This window comes from Columba livia, chromosome 23 (assembly GCF_036013475.1).
Source record: "Columba livia isolate bColLiv1 breed racing homer chromosome 23, bColLiv1.pat.W.v2, whole genome shotgun sequence".
Taxonomy (NCBI): domain Eukaryota; kingdom Metazoa; phylum Chordata; class Aves; order Columbiformes; family Columbidae; genus Columba; species Columba livia.
The window spans coordinates 1,955,427-1,970,946 of record NC_088624.1 but is presented as its reverse complement, the minus strand read 5'-3'; the positions used below and the strand labels follow the sequence as shown (position 1 = coordinate 1,970,946).

The following is a 15,520-nucleotide window of genomic DNA, read 5'->3' as shown; positions in this document are numbered from 1 at the left end:
ACCCCCCTAAGTCCCCGTCCCTCTGGGCCGCCGTCCCGTGGGGTCCCCTCCCGGGGCCGCCCTCCCTCCCCGTCCCCACGCGGGGTCCGTGGGGCGGGCGCGGCGGGTGCAGGGAGCGGCTGCGGCCGGCGGAGGGGGCTGCGGCCGCGGCGGAGCGGGCGGGCGGGCGGCGCGGCGGGGCCGGGGGAGGAGCCAGGCGCCGTCGGCCGCCGCCGCCGCCGCTGCGCCCCGCTCCGCTCCGCGCCCCGCTCCGCTCCGCGCTCGCTGCCCGCCCCGCGCCCGCCGCCACCGCCGCCCAGGTACGGCCCGAACGGGCCCCGCCACCGGCCCCCGCCCGGCCCCGCCGCAGCCCGGTTGTTTACCGCCGGCCGCGGCCCCCCCCGGGCGCCCCCGGCTGAGCCCGGGCGCAGTTCGGTGCGTGCAATTTGGTGGGGGGGGTGTCGGGGCGGAGGGGACCGGGAGCCGCGGGGAGCGGCGGGGGGCGGGGGGGGGGCCCGGTTCGAGCGCGCACCGAGAGGAAAAACACGGTAAACATTTTTGTTGCAAAAATCCGGGCGTTTGGCGTGGAGCGGGGGGGGGGGGGGGCGCGTCTCCCGTGGGGCCGGGGGGGACCCGTGCGCCCCCCCGCTGCTGCAGCGCGGGGCTGCCCGCGGGGCATGGCCGCTGCCCACCGCCCGCCACGCCACGGCCAAGGGGGGCCCGGGGGGACCGTGCACGGCGGGCAGCTCCCCCGCCCGCCTGCAGCGCCGTGGCCCCCCCGGCCCCCCGTCTGCTGCGTGGCCGTGGCGTGGCGGCGTGGCGGGCGGCCGTGGGCCCGGGCCGTGGCGGCGGCGTGGCTGTGCGGTGACGGGTGCGGGGCCGAGCCGCGGCGGGGCAGTGCCGTGGGCAGGTCGCGGGGCCGTGCCGTGGGCAGGCCGTCGCCGTGTCGTGGGGCGGGGGGGGCCGTGGCCGCGCCGTGGAGAGGCCGTGAAAGGGCCGGGGAAGGGGGGCCGTGGCCGTGCCCCGTGGCCGTCCCCGCCCGCTCCCGCTCCCGCTCTGGCCGCGGCGGCAGGAATGCCTGCGATTTTTTAAAATTTTTTATTATTATTATTTTTTTGTGCGCCGGGAGCAGAGCGCGGGGGGGGCCGGCCGGGGGGGGGCGGTTCGGCCGCTCCCGGCTGGGGCGGGGACAGCGGGGGGCGTCCCCGGCGCGGGGGGGCCCGGATCTGCACCCCGGAGCTGCCCCCGTCGAGCGGGGCTCGGGGCGTGGCGGGGGCTCCCGTCTCCACGCCGTCCCGCGAGGAGGCGGGGGGGGAGGGTGGGGGCGCGGACTGCAGCGTCCCCCCACCCCAACCCCTGGGGAGCCGGATCCTGCCCGGGGTGCAGTGGTCCCGGTGCCGCCAGCGGGGCGCAGGCTGCGGCCCTGGCCGGTGTCCGGTGCGCGCTTTCGTGCTAAGCAGGGAAACTGAGGCAGGTCAATCGGGCGCCGCGGCCAAGGTCACCCCGGGACCGGCCCGCCTTGCCCGGGCCTCCGGTTCGACCTCCCGCCGTCCCGGCCGAGCCGGCGGCACCGGCGCGACCTTCAGCCGCGGTCGCCGCCGTGACCCCGCGCCGCGGGGCTGACACCGCCGGCCGTGGCGGGGGACGTGGGCTGCGCCTCACCCAGCCTGACCCCCGCGGGCTCCGGGGGCTCCATCGGGGCGGGGGGAACCGGGGCCGCTGTGAGGCGCGGGCAGGTCCCGGTGGAACCGGTTTGGGGGGGCTCCCCCGCCCGGGGTCTTGGCGCAGGGTGGGAGCGCGGCGTATCCCCCCCCGCCGGCGCTGCCGTGCGACTGTGTGTGCCCCCCCCGCAATGCTCTCACACACCGGGGCAGCCACGCACCCCAGGACCGGCAGCGGTGGGTCCCCGGGTGGGGGTCCCCGCCTGACAACCCCCACCCGGCTGCGGCCGTGACCTTCGCGGGGCCGTGGCGTGGCAGCCCCGCGGGTGGGGTTCCGGGAGACGGGAGGAACGAAAGGGGGAACCTGGTGCGGGCTCTAGGGGCCGTGCACCCCCGAGGCCCCGCACCCCGTGAGCGCTGGGGGCTCTGCGTCCGTACCCCCAATCCCTGTCCCCTCCCGGGGGCGGCGGCTTCCTCCCCGCCCCGTCGCTCGTCGCCGCACCGCGCACTTTCCCGGGGCCGCGAGCGTGGGTACCGGCAAAGCTCGGAGCAGCCCCAGGCCGGGGGGTCCCAGCCCGCGCCCCCCCGGCCCCACCGGACCCCGCGCAGCCGCCGGTGCGCCGTGGAGCGCGGGGGCGGGGCCGGACGCCTGGGTCCCCTTCCAGGCGGGGTGGGGGGAGCAGCAGGAGGAGGAGGAGGGGGGGATGCGGTGAAGGCGAAGGCGGGCGCGGGCAGGACGCCCGGGGCCCCGCGCAGGCTGGATGCGGCCGGTGGACGCAGCGGGGGCCGGGACGCCCCCCCGGGGCGGAGTCGCCCGGCGATGGCCCCGGTGCTGCGGACCGGCCAGGGGTCGGGCAGGGGTCAGGTGGCGGCGGTGACATTGCTGGGACCGTCCCCCGTGGCCCCTTCCCGAGGGGAGCGGGCACCCCTGGACAGGCTTGGTGCCGGTTCCAGCGCCCCAGCGGTGGTGCCGACCCTGGGTGCATCGTGGTGAGGTGGCGGCTGCGTCCCCCCTGCGAGTGGGGCCCCTGGGGATGGAACCCAGGAGCCGCCCCACCACCCTGGTGCACGTGAACTGGAGCCCCCGATTTAGAAACATCCCCATCCCCGTGCCAAGCTCCCAGCGCTCAGAATAGCTCCCCGGTGTCCCGGCACAGCCTCCCCGGGGACAGGGGCACCCTGTGGGGCTCGGGACCTGCAGCCACCCCTGTGAGCTGAGACTACAGGTGGTCAGCACACACCACACTCCCAGGGGACCCCTTTGGGTGTCCTTTGTGGCCAGGAAGAGTGGGGGCACGGGGACCTGGCTGTGTCCTGCTGCGCTGGCACAAGCGTCACTGTGCTGGGGAAGTGGAACCGCCGCTCTTCCTCTGCTGAGCAGCTCCCCACTGGCAGCCCTGGTGGGATGGGGAAACCGAGGCATGGCCAAAGGTGGCCAAGTGGGGCAGAGGGAATGGATCCGGCGCTGCCGCCTTGTCGTGGCTATGCACTTGGGCGCTGCAGGAAGGAGAAGCTGTCGTGGCCTCAGTTGGACTTAATGGCACTGGGAGTTTTGGGGTTCACGGTGGCTGTGGGGCTGGGTGGGGGTCGCAGCGCATGTCCCCATAACAGAAATCCAGGACCTGTCAGAGGTGTGAGGCCGCGTCAGCTGTGGGTGCCCGGTCAGCACCAGGGCAGGTCACCGTCCCCGTGGCCTCCTGCCCTCTCCCGCCCTCGCTCGGGTGGTGGTTTCCCGAGCCGCCAAGCCATGGGGTGGCCGGGGCCATGGTGCCCGTGTGCCCTGAATGCAGTGGACCCAGGCTCGGCCAGCTTGTGCCGTGGCACTGCCCCAGCACCGTGTGCATGGGGAGGGGGCACCACGCGGGTCCGCTGTGGCACAGGGTGGGCTGCCCTGATGTCAGGCCCATGGCATCCCCCGTGCTCAGGCTGCCCAGCTGCTGCACATGCCTGGGATTCCTGCAGCCTCCCGGCACAGTGGCCCCACCGCACGCTGCCACGCGTGCCCCACGGCACCGGGCACCCTGCAGCACCAGGCATTGCATGGCACCAGGCACAGGGCGACGTGCAGCGGCGAAGGTGCGGGGTGAGCACAAGGACACGTGTGGCACCGGGCGCTGCCACACATGTGGGCACCGGCGCATGCCAAGCGCTGCCAGCTGTGCCATGGCAGGTGCCCCTGCGCCTGGTCACACTGCCACAGCGTGGTGCTGCCAGCCGGCGCAGCCGGGGTTGCTCTGGCTGGGGCAGAGCGGTGTTGGTGCCACGGTGCCCGCCGTGCTGCTGCCTGCAGCCGCCCGCACAACCGAGCACCGTGCCGGTGTCCGGCGGGTGTGGGACTGGCGGGTCTGCCCGCGGCACCCTGCCCCCAGCCCCTGCTAATCGCGCTAATTGGCACCCTGGCTAAAGCGCTTAGGCCTTCACCTCCCTGACCCAGATGGCCAGCTGGGTGAGGGGGAGGGGGCGCCTGGGACCCCCGGAGCCCATCTGTCCCCAGGGCAGGGACACTGATGGATGTCCCCGTGGGGTGTCTGTGGTACGCAGCACCCATGCCCAGCTGCACCGAGGCAGCTTGTGCCTTCACAGGGGGGTGTGCCCCGGGCTGTGGTCCTCATCCCAGGGGGTCCCTGGGTGCAGTGTCACTGGGGAGCAGGGTGCTGGGTGCCCCCCATGGGGCGACATGGCTCCCGCTGCCAGTACAGCCCTGGACTTTGCCCCCAGGTTGTTTTCCATTGCCTGCAACCACCCGACTCAGCAGAAACGCTCCCCTGGGCGTGGGGCTGGGCTGGGGGGAGCGCAGGGTGGGGGCCCCCGCTGGCTGCCACCCGCCTCCCACCCAGCCCCACACCTGGTCCCACGGGGTGGGGACACACAGGTTGGGGTGCGACTGGGCACGGGGGGGCTGAGACCCGGCCGCACTCATCACACGTCTCACAGGAGGAGGAGAGCCACCTCCCGCTTCTGTCTGTCTGTGTGTCTGTCTAGGCCGCCCCAGCACGGCCGGGATTCCTCGAGTGACGGTTCCTGGAGCGACACCGTGGGCTCAGCCGGGTGCTGGGTGCCGGCAATCCCGGGGGTGTCAGCGGGGGCTGACGGGGACGCTCACGGGCGAGACCCGACTTAGCGGCGCTGAGCCTTGGCTTTATCCCTAAGCCCCTCTAATTCGACACCGCTCGCCTGCCAGGCCGCCCTGACGGGGAAACTGAGGCAGCCGCGGCTGAGCCCACGCCACGCCGGGTTTCGGAGCGCCTGTGCCAGCGTCACCACGGTGGCAGCGGCACCCCAGCCCCATCCATGCGCCGAGCGGGTCGGGGCTCTGCTGGCGCACGGGGTCCCGGGGGAAGGGGGGTGGGGGGCGGCGGGGGGGCCGGTGCCCGGCGGGGCCGCGCAGCCCTGGCGCGCTGCCAGTGCCTATACTTGGAAGTCTCCGCGCGTTGTTCCCATATGGAACAAACATTTGCTGCAGCCCCCGGCCGCGCCGCCCCGGCTCTATAGGTACCGCCAGCGGCCGGCCCCAAAGACCAGCCTGGAGCTGCGGTGAGGAGCCCCAGGCCCCCTCGAACCCCCCAGGCAGGGAGGGGACACAGAGGTTATGGGGTGCCCTGCGGTGCCTCGGTTTCCCCGCAGAGGCTGGGGCAGGCAATGGCCCCCTTGGGTCACATGCGTGGGGGTCTGTGGGGACCCCTTGCGTGACCCCCCCATGCGTTGCGCGCTCACCCCGCAGCAAAGCGGGGGATGCTACCGCGCACCCATGGGTGCAGCATCCCTGACCCCATCCCTGCACTGCCCGGGCATCCCCGGTTGGAGGGGGGCCAGGGGGCCGGGCAGGGGCACCCCGCAGTGTGGGGGTGCCGGGGGGGGGGTGTCAGGCGCAGCCGAGCCCCAGCCGCTGCGTTTTAAATCCGCCGGAGGAATTTCTGCCGCGGCCAAGACAAACGTGACCTACTTTTCTGCCTGTCCCCGCACGGAGCGGAGGAGCCCGAGGGCCGGGCACGGCGCCCGGCGCAGCCCCACGGCCCCCCCGGCGCGGGCTGGGGGCCCCCGCACCCCCACACGCCCCCGTGCCAGGGCGGGTCGCCGGGGGTTCACAGGGGACACTTGCAAATGGGGCCCCCCCGGTTCTGCAGGGCGTTGCTGGTGGGTGCTGGGCACCCGTGGGGACATGCAGGCTGGGGGTGAGTGAGGGGGGTTCCGCCGGGGTCGTGCCTCGGTTTCTGCATCCACGGGCTGTGCAATGGGGGGGCAGTCGGTGCTCCCACGCCCTGGCCTCACGGTGCCGTTTCTTTGCTGCAGGAGAGATCACAGAGGAGGGATCGCCCGGCGCCCCCCACCCCGTAAGTCTCCCCCCACCAGCCAGCACGGGGGGCACACACACACACATGAGGCAAACGCATCAGGGCTCAGCCTGACCCCAGGAGTGACATCCATGGGGGCTCCCCTGGGCACCCCCATTCCTCCCATGTGTGCATGTGCTGCCCCACTTGCTCTCACACAGCCTTGCACACTTGTGCATGCTCACACACCCGTGCACGCTCTTGCACACCCCACATGCTCTCAGACACACCCGTGCACACTCTTGCACGCCATTCACACTCACACCTGTGCATGCTCTTGCATGCCCCGCACGCTCTCACACACCCGTGCACATTCTTGCACACCCCACATGCTCTCATATACCCATGCACACTCTTGCACACCCTGCACGCTCTCACACACCCATGCACGCTCTTGCACACCCTGCATGCTCTCACACACCCATGCACGCTCTTGCACACCCCACACGCTCTCACACACCCATGGACGCTCTTGCACACCCTGCACGCTCTCACACACCCATGCACGCTTTTGCACACCCCACACACTCTCACACACCCATGCATGCTCTTGCACACCCCACACGCTCTCACACACCCATGCACGCTCTTGCACACCCTGCACGCTCTCACACACCCATGCACGCTCTTGCACACCCCACACGCTCTCACACACCTGTGCATGCTCTTGCACACCCTGCACGCTCTCACACACCCATGCATGCTCTTGCACACTCCACACGCTTTCACACACCCGTGCATGCTCTTGCACACCCTGCACGCTCTCACACACCCATGCACGCTCTTGCATACTCCACACGCTCTCACACACCTGTGCATGCTCTTGCACACCCTGCACGCTCTCACACACCCATACACACTCTTGCACGCCCCGTATACTCTCCCCCAGCCCCGCGTGCTGTTGCACACACCCTGCGAGCCTTTGCTCGCCCCACGTGTTCTTGCACGTCCCTCGTGCTCTCGCCCAGCCCTCTGTGCTCTTTGCACACTATCGCACGCTCCACGTGGCTTTGCACACCCTGCGTGCTCTCGCCCAGCCCTGCTGGCTCCTGCACGCTCTTCCCCGCTCCGTGTGCGTTTGCCCAGCCCTGCAGCACAGTGTGAGCTCCCGGGGGGGCTCCCCGGGGTGCAGCCCTTGTGCCCCCCGCCCAGCAGGGCTCGGGGCTCAGCCGCGGTTTGTCTCGCAGGGTCCGGCCCGGGATGCTGCGCGGAGCTGAGCACTGAGGCGGGCGCCATGGGGCGCGCGTCGTAGCCCCCCGCCGTGGCCCCCCCGCGCGTGGCACCGGTGGCGGAGCCCACTCGGTCGGTGCTGAGCGCTCCTTGATGGAATTGCGGTGAATGGAACAGAAGCCCAGCACCCTGGACCCGCTGTCGGAGCCAGAGGACACCCGGTGAGTCCCTGTGCCTGTGCTGGCACTGCCACCGTGGCCCCCTCTGCCCTCATGTCCCCCTGTGTCCCCGTGCCCTCTGCGTGCTAGTGTCCTGCGTGTCCCCGTGCATCTCTGCGTGGTGATGTACGTGTCTGTGCCCCCTGTGTCCCCCTGCATCCGCATGTCCTGTGTGTCCCCATGTCCTGTGTGTCCCATGCCCTGTGTGTCCCCGTGCATCCCTGTGTGGCCGTGTCCATGTCCCTCCCCTGTGTGACCCCCTAATGCCTTGCGTGTCCCCAAGTGTCCCCACGCCTGGTGCATCCCCATGTACCCTGTGTCCCTATGTATCCCTGTGGTCGTGGATGTGTCCGTGCCCCACGTATCCTCGTGCATCCCCGTGCCCCGCGTGTCCCCGTGTATCCCATCATGGACGTGTCCATGTCCCCGTGCATCCCCGTGTCCCAGGTGTCCCCTGTTCATCCAGTGTGCCCCCCTGTGCTCCACGAACCCCCCACTCGTGCCCACGCCCGTGTGTCCCCCCATCTCCCAGCCACCCCCATTCCCCGCCCGGGGCCCCTCGGGCCGCCCTGTCCCGGGGCTATTTCGGGAGGGCCACCCGCTCTCACGTGCCCGAGGGGAGCCAGCCCCGGGGTCACCTTGTGCGGGAGCCGGGACCCCCCCGCACCGCGCCCCGGGTGCGGGTCCGGCCCCCCCGGCCGCAGGTGCCCATCCCCGTGGCGTCGGGTCCGCCCCCTCGGTTCCTCCCGCCCACCCCGGGCGGCTCAGCCAATGAATTGCTGCCGTGCGGGCGAGGCGCGGACCCCCGGCGCCAGCCATTGGCTGAGGCCCTGTGACGTCACTTCCCCGCTGAGCCAAAAGGACATTTTGTCTTTGACTGTAAATGAGCCCCTCCCCCACCATCCCCCCTCCCCCCCCCAGCCCTTCCCTGCCCATCCCCCACCCTCCACCCCTTTCCTTCCCTTCCCCCACCCACCACCCTTTCCCTTTCCCTCCCCCCCTTCCCCTCCCCTCCCCCGTTCCCTCCCCCGCCCTGGCTCAGCCCCCCCGGGGCGATACCGTGTCCCATATCGGGGTCCCCAAGGTATCCCCAGCACCCATGCGTTTGTCACCTGGCACCCCACTGCCAGACCCCACAGTTGACATTGCCGTGTCCGGGACCCCTGCAGGAGGGGTCCCCACGTCCTGGGTGTGGGTGGGTGGGGTGCACGGGGGGGCCGTGGGGCACCGTCCCAGCCTGGCCCCCACCCCCCCGCAGGTGGCTGGATGGCAAGCGCAAAAGAAAGAGCAGCCAATGTTTGGTGAAGAGCAGCATGTCAGGTACGGGATCCCCCAGCACCCCTGGGTGCCCCATGGCCCTGCTGGGCACCCCCAGGTCCCCTGGGCACCCCGCATCATCACCAGGTCCCATGGGCGTCATGTGTTCTGCTTGTATGCCTTGGGCACCCCACGTCTGTGCTGAGCATCGCGGGGTCCCCCGGGATCCCCATGTCCATTCTGGGTCCTCCGGGATCCCAATGTCCCTGCTGGGTCCCCCAGGATCCCACGGGAACTCCATGTCCTTGGTGGGCACCCTGGGGTCCCCTGGGATCCTCAGGTCTCTGCTGGGTCCCATGGGCACCCCATTTCCCTGGTGGGCACCCTGGGGTCCCCCGGAACCCCCATGTCCCTGCTGGGTCCCCCAGGATCCCGCGGGAACCCCATGTCACTGGTGGGCACCCTGGGATCCCCATGTCCCTGCTGGTCCCCCCAGGATCCCACAGGCACCCCATGTCCCTGCTGGGCACTCCAGGGTCCCCCAGGATCCCTGTGTCCCTACTGTGGCCATGGGTCGGGCTGGGGCGGCACTATCGGGGGCCGGCAGCACCCTGGGGTGGGAGATAAGGGGGGCCCAGCCGGGCGCTGCCCCCCAGCCCTGCCCCATTCCCCAGTGGGGAGCGGCCGGCGCCAGCAGGATCCTGCCGGGCAGGAGGAGGGGCCGCTGGAGGGACCCAGGCGTCCGGCTCCCAGCCCATCCCCCCCGTTCTGGGAGTTCCTGGGTCCCCCTGCATCCAGCACCCACAGGGCTCCAGGGTGGGCTCTCAGGACCCCCACATCTGCGTTGGCTCCATCCCGGGGGAGGCGTGGGGATCCTGGGGGTAGGGAACCCCCCTGTGCATTGCAGGTGGTCTGTGCCTCAGTTTCCCTGCAAAACTGGTGATGGGGGGGTTGGAGAGGGGCTGGTCCCCAGGCGGCTGGGCTGGGGGACCCCAGACAATGGCGGGGACAGTGGGCCATTGTGTGCCCGGGGGGGACGGGGATGCCCCCCCGCAGCCGGCTGGGGAGCCGGATAATGGGAGCTTTATTGCTGCGGGGGGCTCGGGCAGCCCCCCCCAGCCTTTAACCCTTACTGTGCTGGCGCTGCTCGCTGCGGAGTGGGGGGCAGCAGATGCTGCAGGGGGAAACTGAGGCATGGGGGGGTGGGGGGTTGCAGCAGGGGTCCCTGATGGTGGCACCCCACAGGGTACATCCCTAGTTACCTGGACAAAGATGAACAGTGCGTGGTGTGCGGGGACAAAGCCACCGGCTACCACTACCGCTGCATCACCTGCGAGGGCTGCAAGGTGAGCAGGGCAGGGGGTGGGTGGGGGCGGGCAGGGGGGCTCACCGGGGCTCACCACTTGTGTGTGTCCCCCCACCCAGGGCTTTTTCCGTCGGACCATCCAGAAGAACCTGCACCCCACCTACTCCTGCAAGTACGATGGCTGCTGCGTCATCGACAAGATCACCCGCAACCAGTGCCAGCTCTGCCGCTTCAAGAAGTGCATCTCCGTGGGCATGGCCATGGACCGTGAGTGCGGGGGGGCGCAGGGGCACCCACTGCGGCCGCAGGGATGGGTCGGGGTCCCGGCAGGACTGGCAGTGCCGTGGGAATGGGTCGGGATGGATCAGGGTCCCGGCAGTGCTGGTGATGCCATGGGGACGGGTTGGGATGTGTTGGGGTCCCAGCAGCGCTGGCGGTGCCGTGGGGATGGGTTGGGATGTGTCGGGGTCCCAGCAGTGCTCGTGATGCCGTGGGGACGGGTTGGGATGTGTCGGGGTCCCGGCAGCGCTGGCGGTGCCGTGGGGATGGGTTGGGATGTGTCGGGGTCCCAGCAGTGCTCGTGATGCCATGGGGACGGGTTGGGATGTGTCGGGGTCCCGGCAGCGCTGGTGATGCCATGGGGATGGGTTGGGATGGATCGGGGTCCCAGCAGTGCTGGTGATGCCGTGGGGATGGGTTGGGATGTGTTGGGGTCCCGGCAGCGCTGGCAGTGCCATGGGGATGGGTTGGGATGCCCAGCACGGTACTGGGGGGTCCCAGCTGATGGGGGGTCTCCTGGCAGTGGTGCTGGATGATTCGAAGCGGGTAGCGAAGCGGAAGCTGATCGAGGAGAACCGGGAGCGGCGGCGCAAGGAGGAGATGATCAAGTCGCTTCAGCATCGCCCCAACCCCAGCGCGGAGGAGTGGGAGCTGATCCACGTGGTGACCGAGGCCCATCGCAGCACCAACGCCCAGGGCAGCCACTGGAAGCAGAAGCGGAAATTCCTGGTGAGGGCACAGGGTGGGGGAAACCTCCCGCTGCCCCCCCAGACACCCACCCTGGCCACCCGCCCCAACCGGTGGCTGCTGAGCACCCACATGCTTGGTGATGCGTGGTGGGCAACGCTCGCGGTGCCTTTGCACTGGGGGGGGTTTGGGATGTCACCCGGTGTCCTTGAGCCTGTCACCCCCAGAAGGGTTAAGGGGTGAGCGGTGACCGAAGGGGACAGCTGTGGCCTGTCCTTGTCCCTGCGGCGGCACACAGCTCCCTCTCCTGGCTGCTGGCCCTTGCCAAGCCCTGACTTGCTTTCCCCCCACCGTGATGAGGATCCCTTGGGGTGGGACATGGTCACACCGCACCCCCCAACCCCACCATGTGTCCCCGCAGCCCGAGGACATCGGCCAGTCGCCCATGGCCTCCATGCCCGACGGGGACAAAGTCGACCTGGAGGCGTTCAGCGAGTTTACAAAAATCATCACCCCGGCCATCACCCGCGTGGTCGACTTTGCCAAAAAACTGCCCATGTTTTCGGAGGTACGGGGGGAACCGGGGCGGGGGGTGACACGGCTGGGGCTGTAGCAATTCCCACCCCCCCTCACTGATGGGTTTTTCCCCCCAAAGCTGCCTTGCGAAGACCAGATCATCCTGCTGAAGGGCTGCTGCATGGAGATCATGTCGCTGCGGGCGGCCGTGCGCTACGACCCCGAGAGCGAGACGCTGACGCTCAGCGGGGAAATGGCCGTGAAGCGCGAGCAGCTCAAGAACGGCGGCCTCGGCGTCGTCTCCGATGCCATCTTTGACCTGGGCAAGTCCCTCTCTGCCTTCAACCTGGACGACACCGAGGTGGCCCTGCTCCAGGCTGTGCTGCTCATGTCCTCAGGTAGTGGCATCGGTGTTTGTCCCCGAGGCTGCAGGGGGGAGTGGGGTGGGCAGGTTGGTGCCAGGGGAGCCCTGGGGGGGTGTTGGGTGGGCAGCATGATGCCCAGAGCCCCCAGACTCCTGGGGGTGCAAGGGGTGGGCACCCTGATGCCTGGAGCACCCAGTGTCCTGGGGATGTATCGAGTGGGCTCCCCAATACCCAGAGCCCTCAGCACCCTGGGGGTGCATTGGGTGGGGACCCTGGGGAAACTGTGCCCCACTGGCTTTGGGGGGATACGGGGTGGGCACCCCAGTGCCTTGGGTACAAGGGATGGGCACCCTAATCCCCAGTACTGTAGCAGCCTGGGGGTGCACAAGGTGGGCACCCTAATCCTTGGTGTTGCAGCCTGGGGGTGCAAGGGGTGGGCACCCTAATCCTTAATGCTGTAGCAGCCTGGGGGTGCAAGGGGTGTGCACCCTAATACTTCATGCTGTAGCAGGCTGGGGGTGCAAGGGGTGGGCACCCTAATCCTTAATGCTGTAGCAACTTGGGGTGCAAGGGGTGGGCACCCTAATCCTTAATGCTGTAACAACTTGGGGTGCAAGGGGTGGGCACCCTAATCCTTAATGCTGTAGCCTGTACCTACTCCAGGCAGCCATAGAATCACAATCATTTTGGTTGGAAAAGACCCTTAAGATCGAGTCCAACCATAACCTTAAATCTAGCACTAAACCCTAAGAACCTCCCCGCGTGGGGAGGGTGGGGGATGAACCCCCAAACTCCCGGACGGCGAATTCTCTGTCCCCGCAGACCGGACAGGGCTGATCTGCGTGGAGAAGATCGAGAAGTGCCAGGAGACGTACCTGCTGGCCTTCGAGCACTACATCAACTATCGCAAACACAACATTCCCCACTTCTGGCCCAAGCTGCTGATGAAGGTGACAGATCTGCGGATGATCGGCGCCTGCCACGCCAGCCGCTTCCTGCACATGAAGGTGGAGTGTCCCACCGAGCTCTTCCCCCCCCTCTTCCTCGAGGTCTTCGAGGACCAGGAGGTGTAGGGCTGCCACCCCCGCCCCTCACCCCCTCCTCCTCCTCCTCCTCCTCCTCCTCCTCCTCCACCCCCTCCCAGCCCCCCCAAATTTTTCTTATCCCTGCCCGCTAGGGCTGGGGGGGCAGATGCTGCGCCCAGGGTGGGGGGTCCCGCTGTGCCCCCTCCACCGGCCCCGCCCCCGCGCCCCAGGACTTGACGAATTTTGTTTGTTTGCACAGGGAAGGGCCCCGACGGTCGAGCGTTTCCTTTATTGTCCTTCTCTTCTTAGATTATTATTTTTTAAGCATTTATTTCCCTCCCTGAGAGGCTAAAATATTAAACTAACTGCACTTTGGAAGGAGAGAGGAGGAGGAGGAGGAGGAAGAGCAGAGGAGAGGAGGGGGCTCTGGGCTGCACAGGGAGAGGCTGTCCTGGCCGGGGGGGCCATGGCCACATGCACTTTTGGCCGGGCAGCGGCACAGGGGCTGGGGGGGGGGTGCCAGGACCCCCTCTCCATAGCGGGTGGGGGGGGCGCAGGGGGCGCAGCGGTGAGGGGGACCCCAGCCCGCTGGCCTTGGGGTCTGCCCCGGCTGGGGTGGCCCCCCCTGCACTCCCCCCCCCCCCCCGCCCAGTTAGGGGCCAGATTCGGGGCTTTGGTTTTCTCTTTATTTGGGCTGAGAGGAGATGATTTTGTGCCAAGCGCCGGCGGACGGTGGGCGCTGCAGGACACCGGGGAGGGGGGGGGGGGCGCGTGAGGACCCAGCGCCACCACCCCCCCACACACACCCCCACCTTTTCCGTTGTCCTTTTTTTGTTGTTGTTCCCCCCCCCCCCGCCCCGTCCTCGTGGGTTTATTTGTTGTGTCCGTCAGAAGTTGCAATGGCCCTGGGGGGGCCAGCGAGGGGGGGCAGCGAGTGCCCCCCCAGGACCCTGCACAGCCCCTACTGCACTACTGCCCCGGCCCCTCGGCAGCAGCACTTGGGGGGGGGGGGGCTGCACCCTCCTACCGCCCCACTGCTCCCGGGGTGGGGGGGGCTGGGCTGTGATGGGGGGCCCAAGGAGGGGGTCCCGGCTTGGCGGCTGGGGCAGGGCTGTGGCAGGGGCACCCGGGAATGGTTTTATCACCTTGTGTCCCCCCCCCCCCCCAATTTAGGTTTGTGAATTTTTTCTTACCTCAGGCGGAGGCCGAGGGGGGGGGCGCGGGCCGGGGGGCGGCCGGCCGGGCGCAGCCTGCCGGGGCCCACCTAAGCTAATATATATATATATATAAATATATATAAAATATATAATTTTTGTAATTAAAAAAAAAATCTTTTTACGGGTCGTTTAAAAGCAGAAAATCCCAACACGAGACACTTCCCCCCCCCCAACCCCGCTCCAGGGCACAGGGGGCCGGGCCGGGCCCCCCCCGCCACACTCTGCCCCCCCTACTATAGGGGTCATGCATGGGGACCCCTTGCAGCCGGGTCAGGGGGGCTGTGACACCCATGGGTGCCCTCGTGGCTTTTGGGGGGAGTGGGGGGGGGTCGCGATGCCCTCAGCCCCCCCCCTAGCAGGGCCAGGTTTGCACTTGGTGCAAAATGTCTTAAACTCTCGCCTTGGGTCTCCAGCACGGGGGGGTCCCCAGCGGGCACCGGGTTGTGCAATAGGAGCTGGTGCCGAAATAACGCCCACACTGGGGGGGGGGCGCAGGGTTTGGGGGTTCACCCCCCCCCCCCCCAGCAGCACCGGTGCCCATGGTCACGCTCAGCCCTGTGTGCGCAGCACCGGCCTTAACGCGGGTGCCTTTGGGGGGGGGCTGCGGCCCCCCCGGCGCGGCGATGCCGGTGTCGTGACGGTGCAATGGCCGTGGGTGCTGCGGCGATGCCGGCGCACCGCCGGTGCTGCGGCCGTGCCGGTGCCGCGCGCTGCCCGTGTGTTCTTGTGCATGGCACACGCCATGTGTGCCGGGGCAAAGCTGGCGCCGGGACGCATCTTAAGCAGCGACCGGCACCCCCCACAGCCGGGTTTGGTTCCCCCCTGGGTGGCAACGCGGTGCCCTGGGGTGGCTCATCCTGGGGGTGCAGCCTGGCTCCCCCGACCCGCTGGCCAGCACCCCCCCCGCTCTCACACTCCCCCCGCACCTCCCGGGCCGCTCCCTCTCGTCTCTGTCTCACGTCGCCATCGCACGTCCAGGGGGGGCAGGACCGGTGCCCCCCATCCTCCGCCAAGCTCCCCCGGGCCGTCCCCATCCCCGCGTCCCACGTCCCCGTGTCCCCTGTCCCCCCGCCCCGCCCCCCCCCCCCCCCCCCAAGCACATACCTCATGGCTCCTGGAGCTGCACCTGCTCGCGGCCGCGTCGGCACGGCTCGGCACGGCTCGGTGTCCCCCGACTATGCATGGTGCCGCGGTGGCGGCGGGGGCCGCGGCCGGCGGTGCTGAATGTAGGGCGCGGGACACGGGGGTGGGGGGGGGGGAAACCGCTGAGCTCCGTGACAATCACAGTCTGTGACGTGCGATTTTAAAACCCTTTTGTGTTTTGGTCAGGATTTTAAAGAAAGATATTTTTATGGTAATTGTTGCTGGTCTATTTTACTATATATTTATGTAATAAATATATGATGAAAAAAAAAAGATAACCAAACCCAACCAAACCCACCCACACAGCTCGGCTGGATCCGGCCTCTGCTTTCCACCGCTGGCTGCCCGAGTTGGGGGGGCCGGGAA

The 15,520-nt window shown here is 69.1% G+C and overlaps 1 protein-coding gene across 2 annotated transcripts; it reads left to right on the top strand.

Moving 5' to 3' along the window:
• Positions 1–183: 183 nt before the first annotated feature.
• Positions 184–15,451, top strand: THRA (thyroid hormone receptor alpha). 2 transcript variants are annotated; one of them, XM_065039386.1, is made up of 10 exons: positions 184–299; positions 5,931–5,971; positions 7,159–7,362; positions 8,618–8,679; positions 9,862–9,962; positions 10,042–10,189; positions 10,725–10,930; positions 11,310–11,456; positions 11,544–11,802; positions 12,592–15,451. In XM_065039386.1, the coding sequence occupies exons 3-10, from the start codon at positions 7,310–7,312 to the stop codon at positions 12,840–12,842; spliced, it is 1,227 nt and encodes a 408-aa protein (XP_064895458.1). In that variant the 5' UTR covers positions 184–299; positions 5,931–5,971; positions 7,159–7,309; the 3' UTR covers positions 12,843–15,451. The 2 variants fall into 2 exon arrangements, with proteins under 2 accessions (XP_064895458.1, XP_064895459.1); XM_065039387.1 differs by lacking the exon at positions 184–299 and adding an exon at positions 390–414.
• The last annotated feature ends 69 nt before the right edge of the window (positions 15,452–15,520 follow it).

Bases quoted from the DNA above. Each gene is read 5' to 3' on its own strand.
- THRA (XM_065039386.1), top strand. From the start codon at position 7,310: ATGGAACAGAAGCCCAGCACCCTGGACCCGCTGTCGGAGCCAGAGGAC. The intron at 7,363-8,617 runs GTGAGTCCCTGT...ACCCCCCCGCAG, and splicing joins TCGGAGCCAGAGGACACCCG to GTGGCTGGATGGCAAGCGCA. The intron at 10,931-11,309 runs GTGAGGGCACAG...GTGTCCCCGCAG, and splicing joins AGCAGAAGCGGAAATTCCTG to CCCGAGGACATCGGCCAGTC.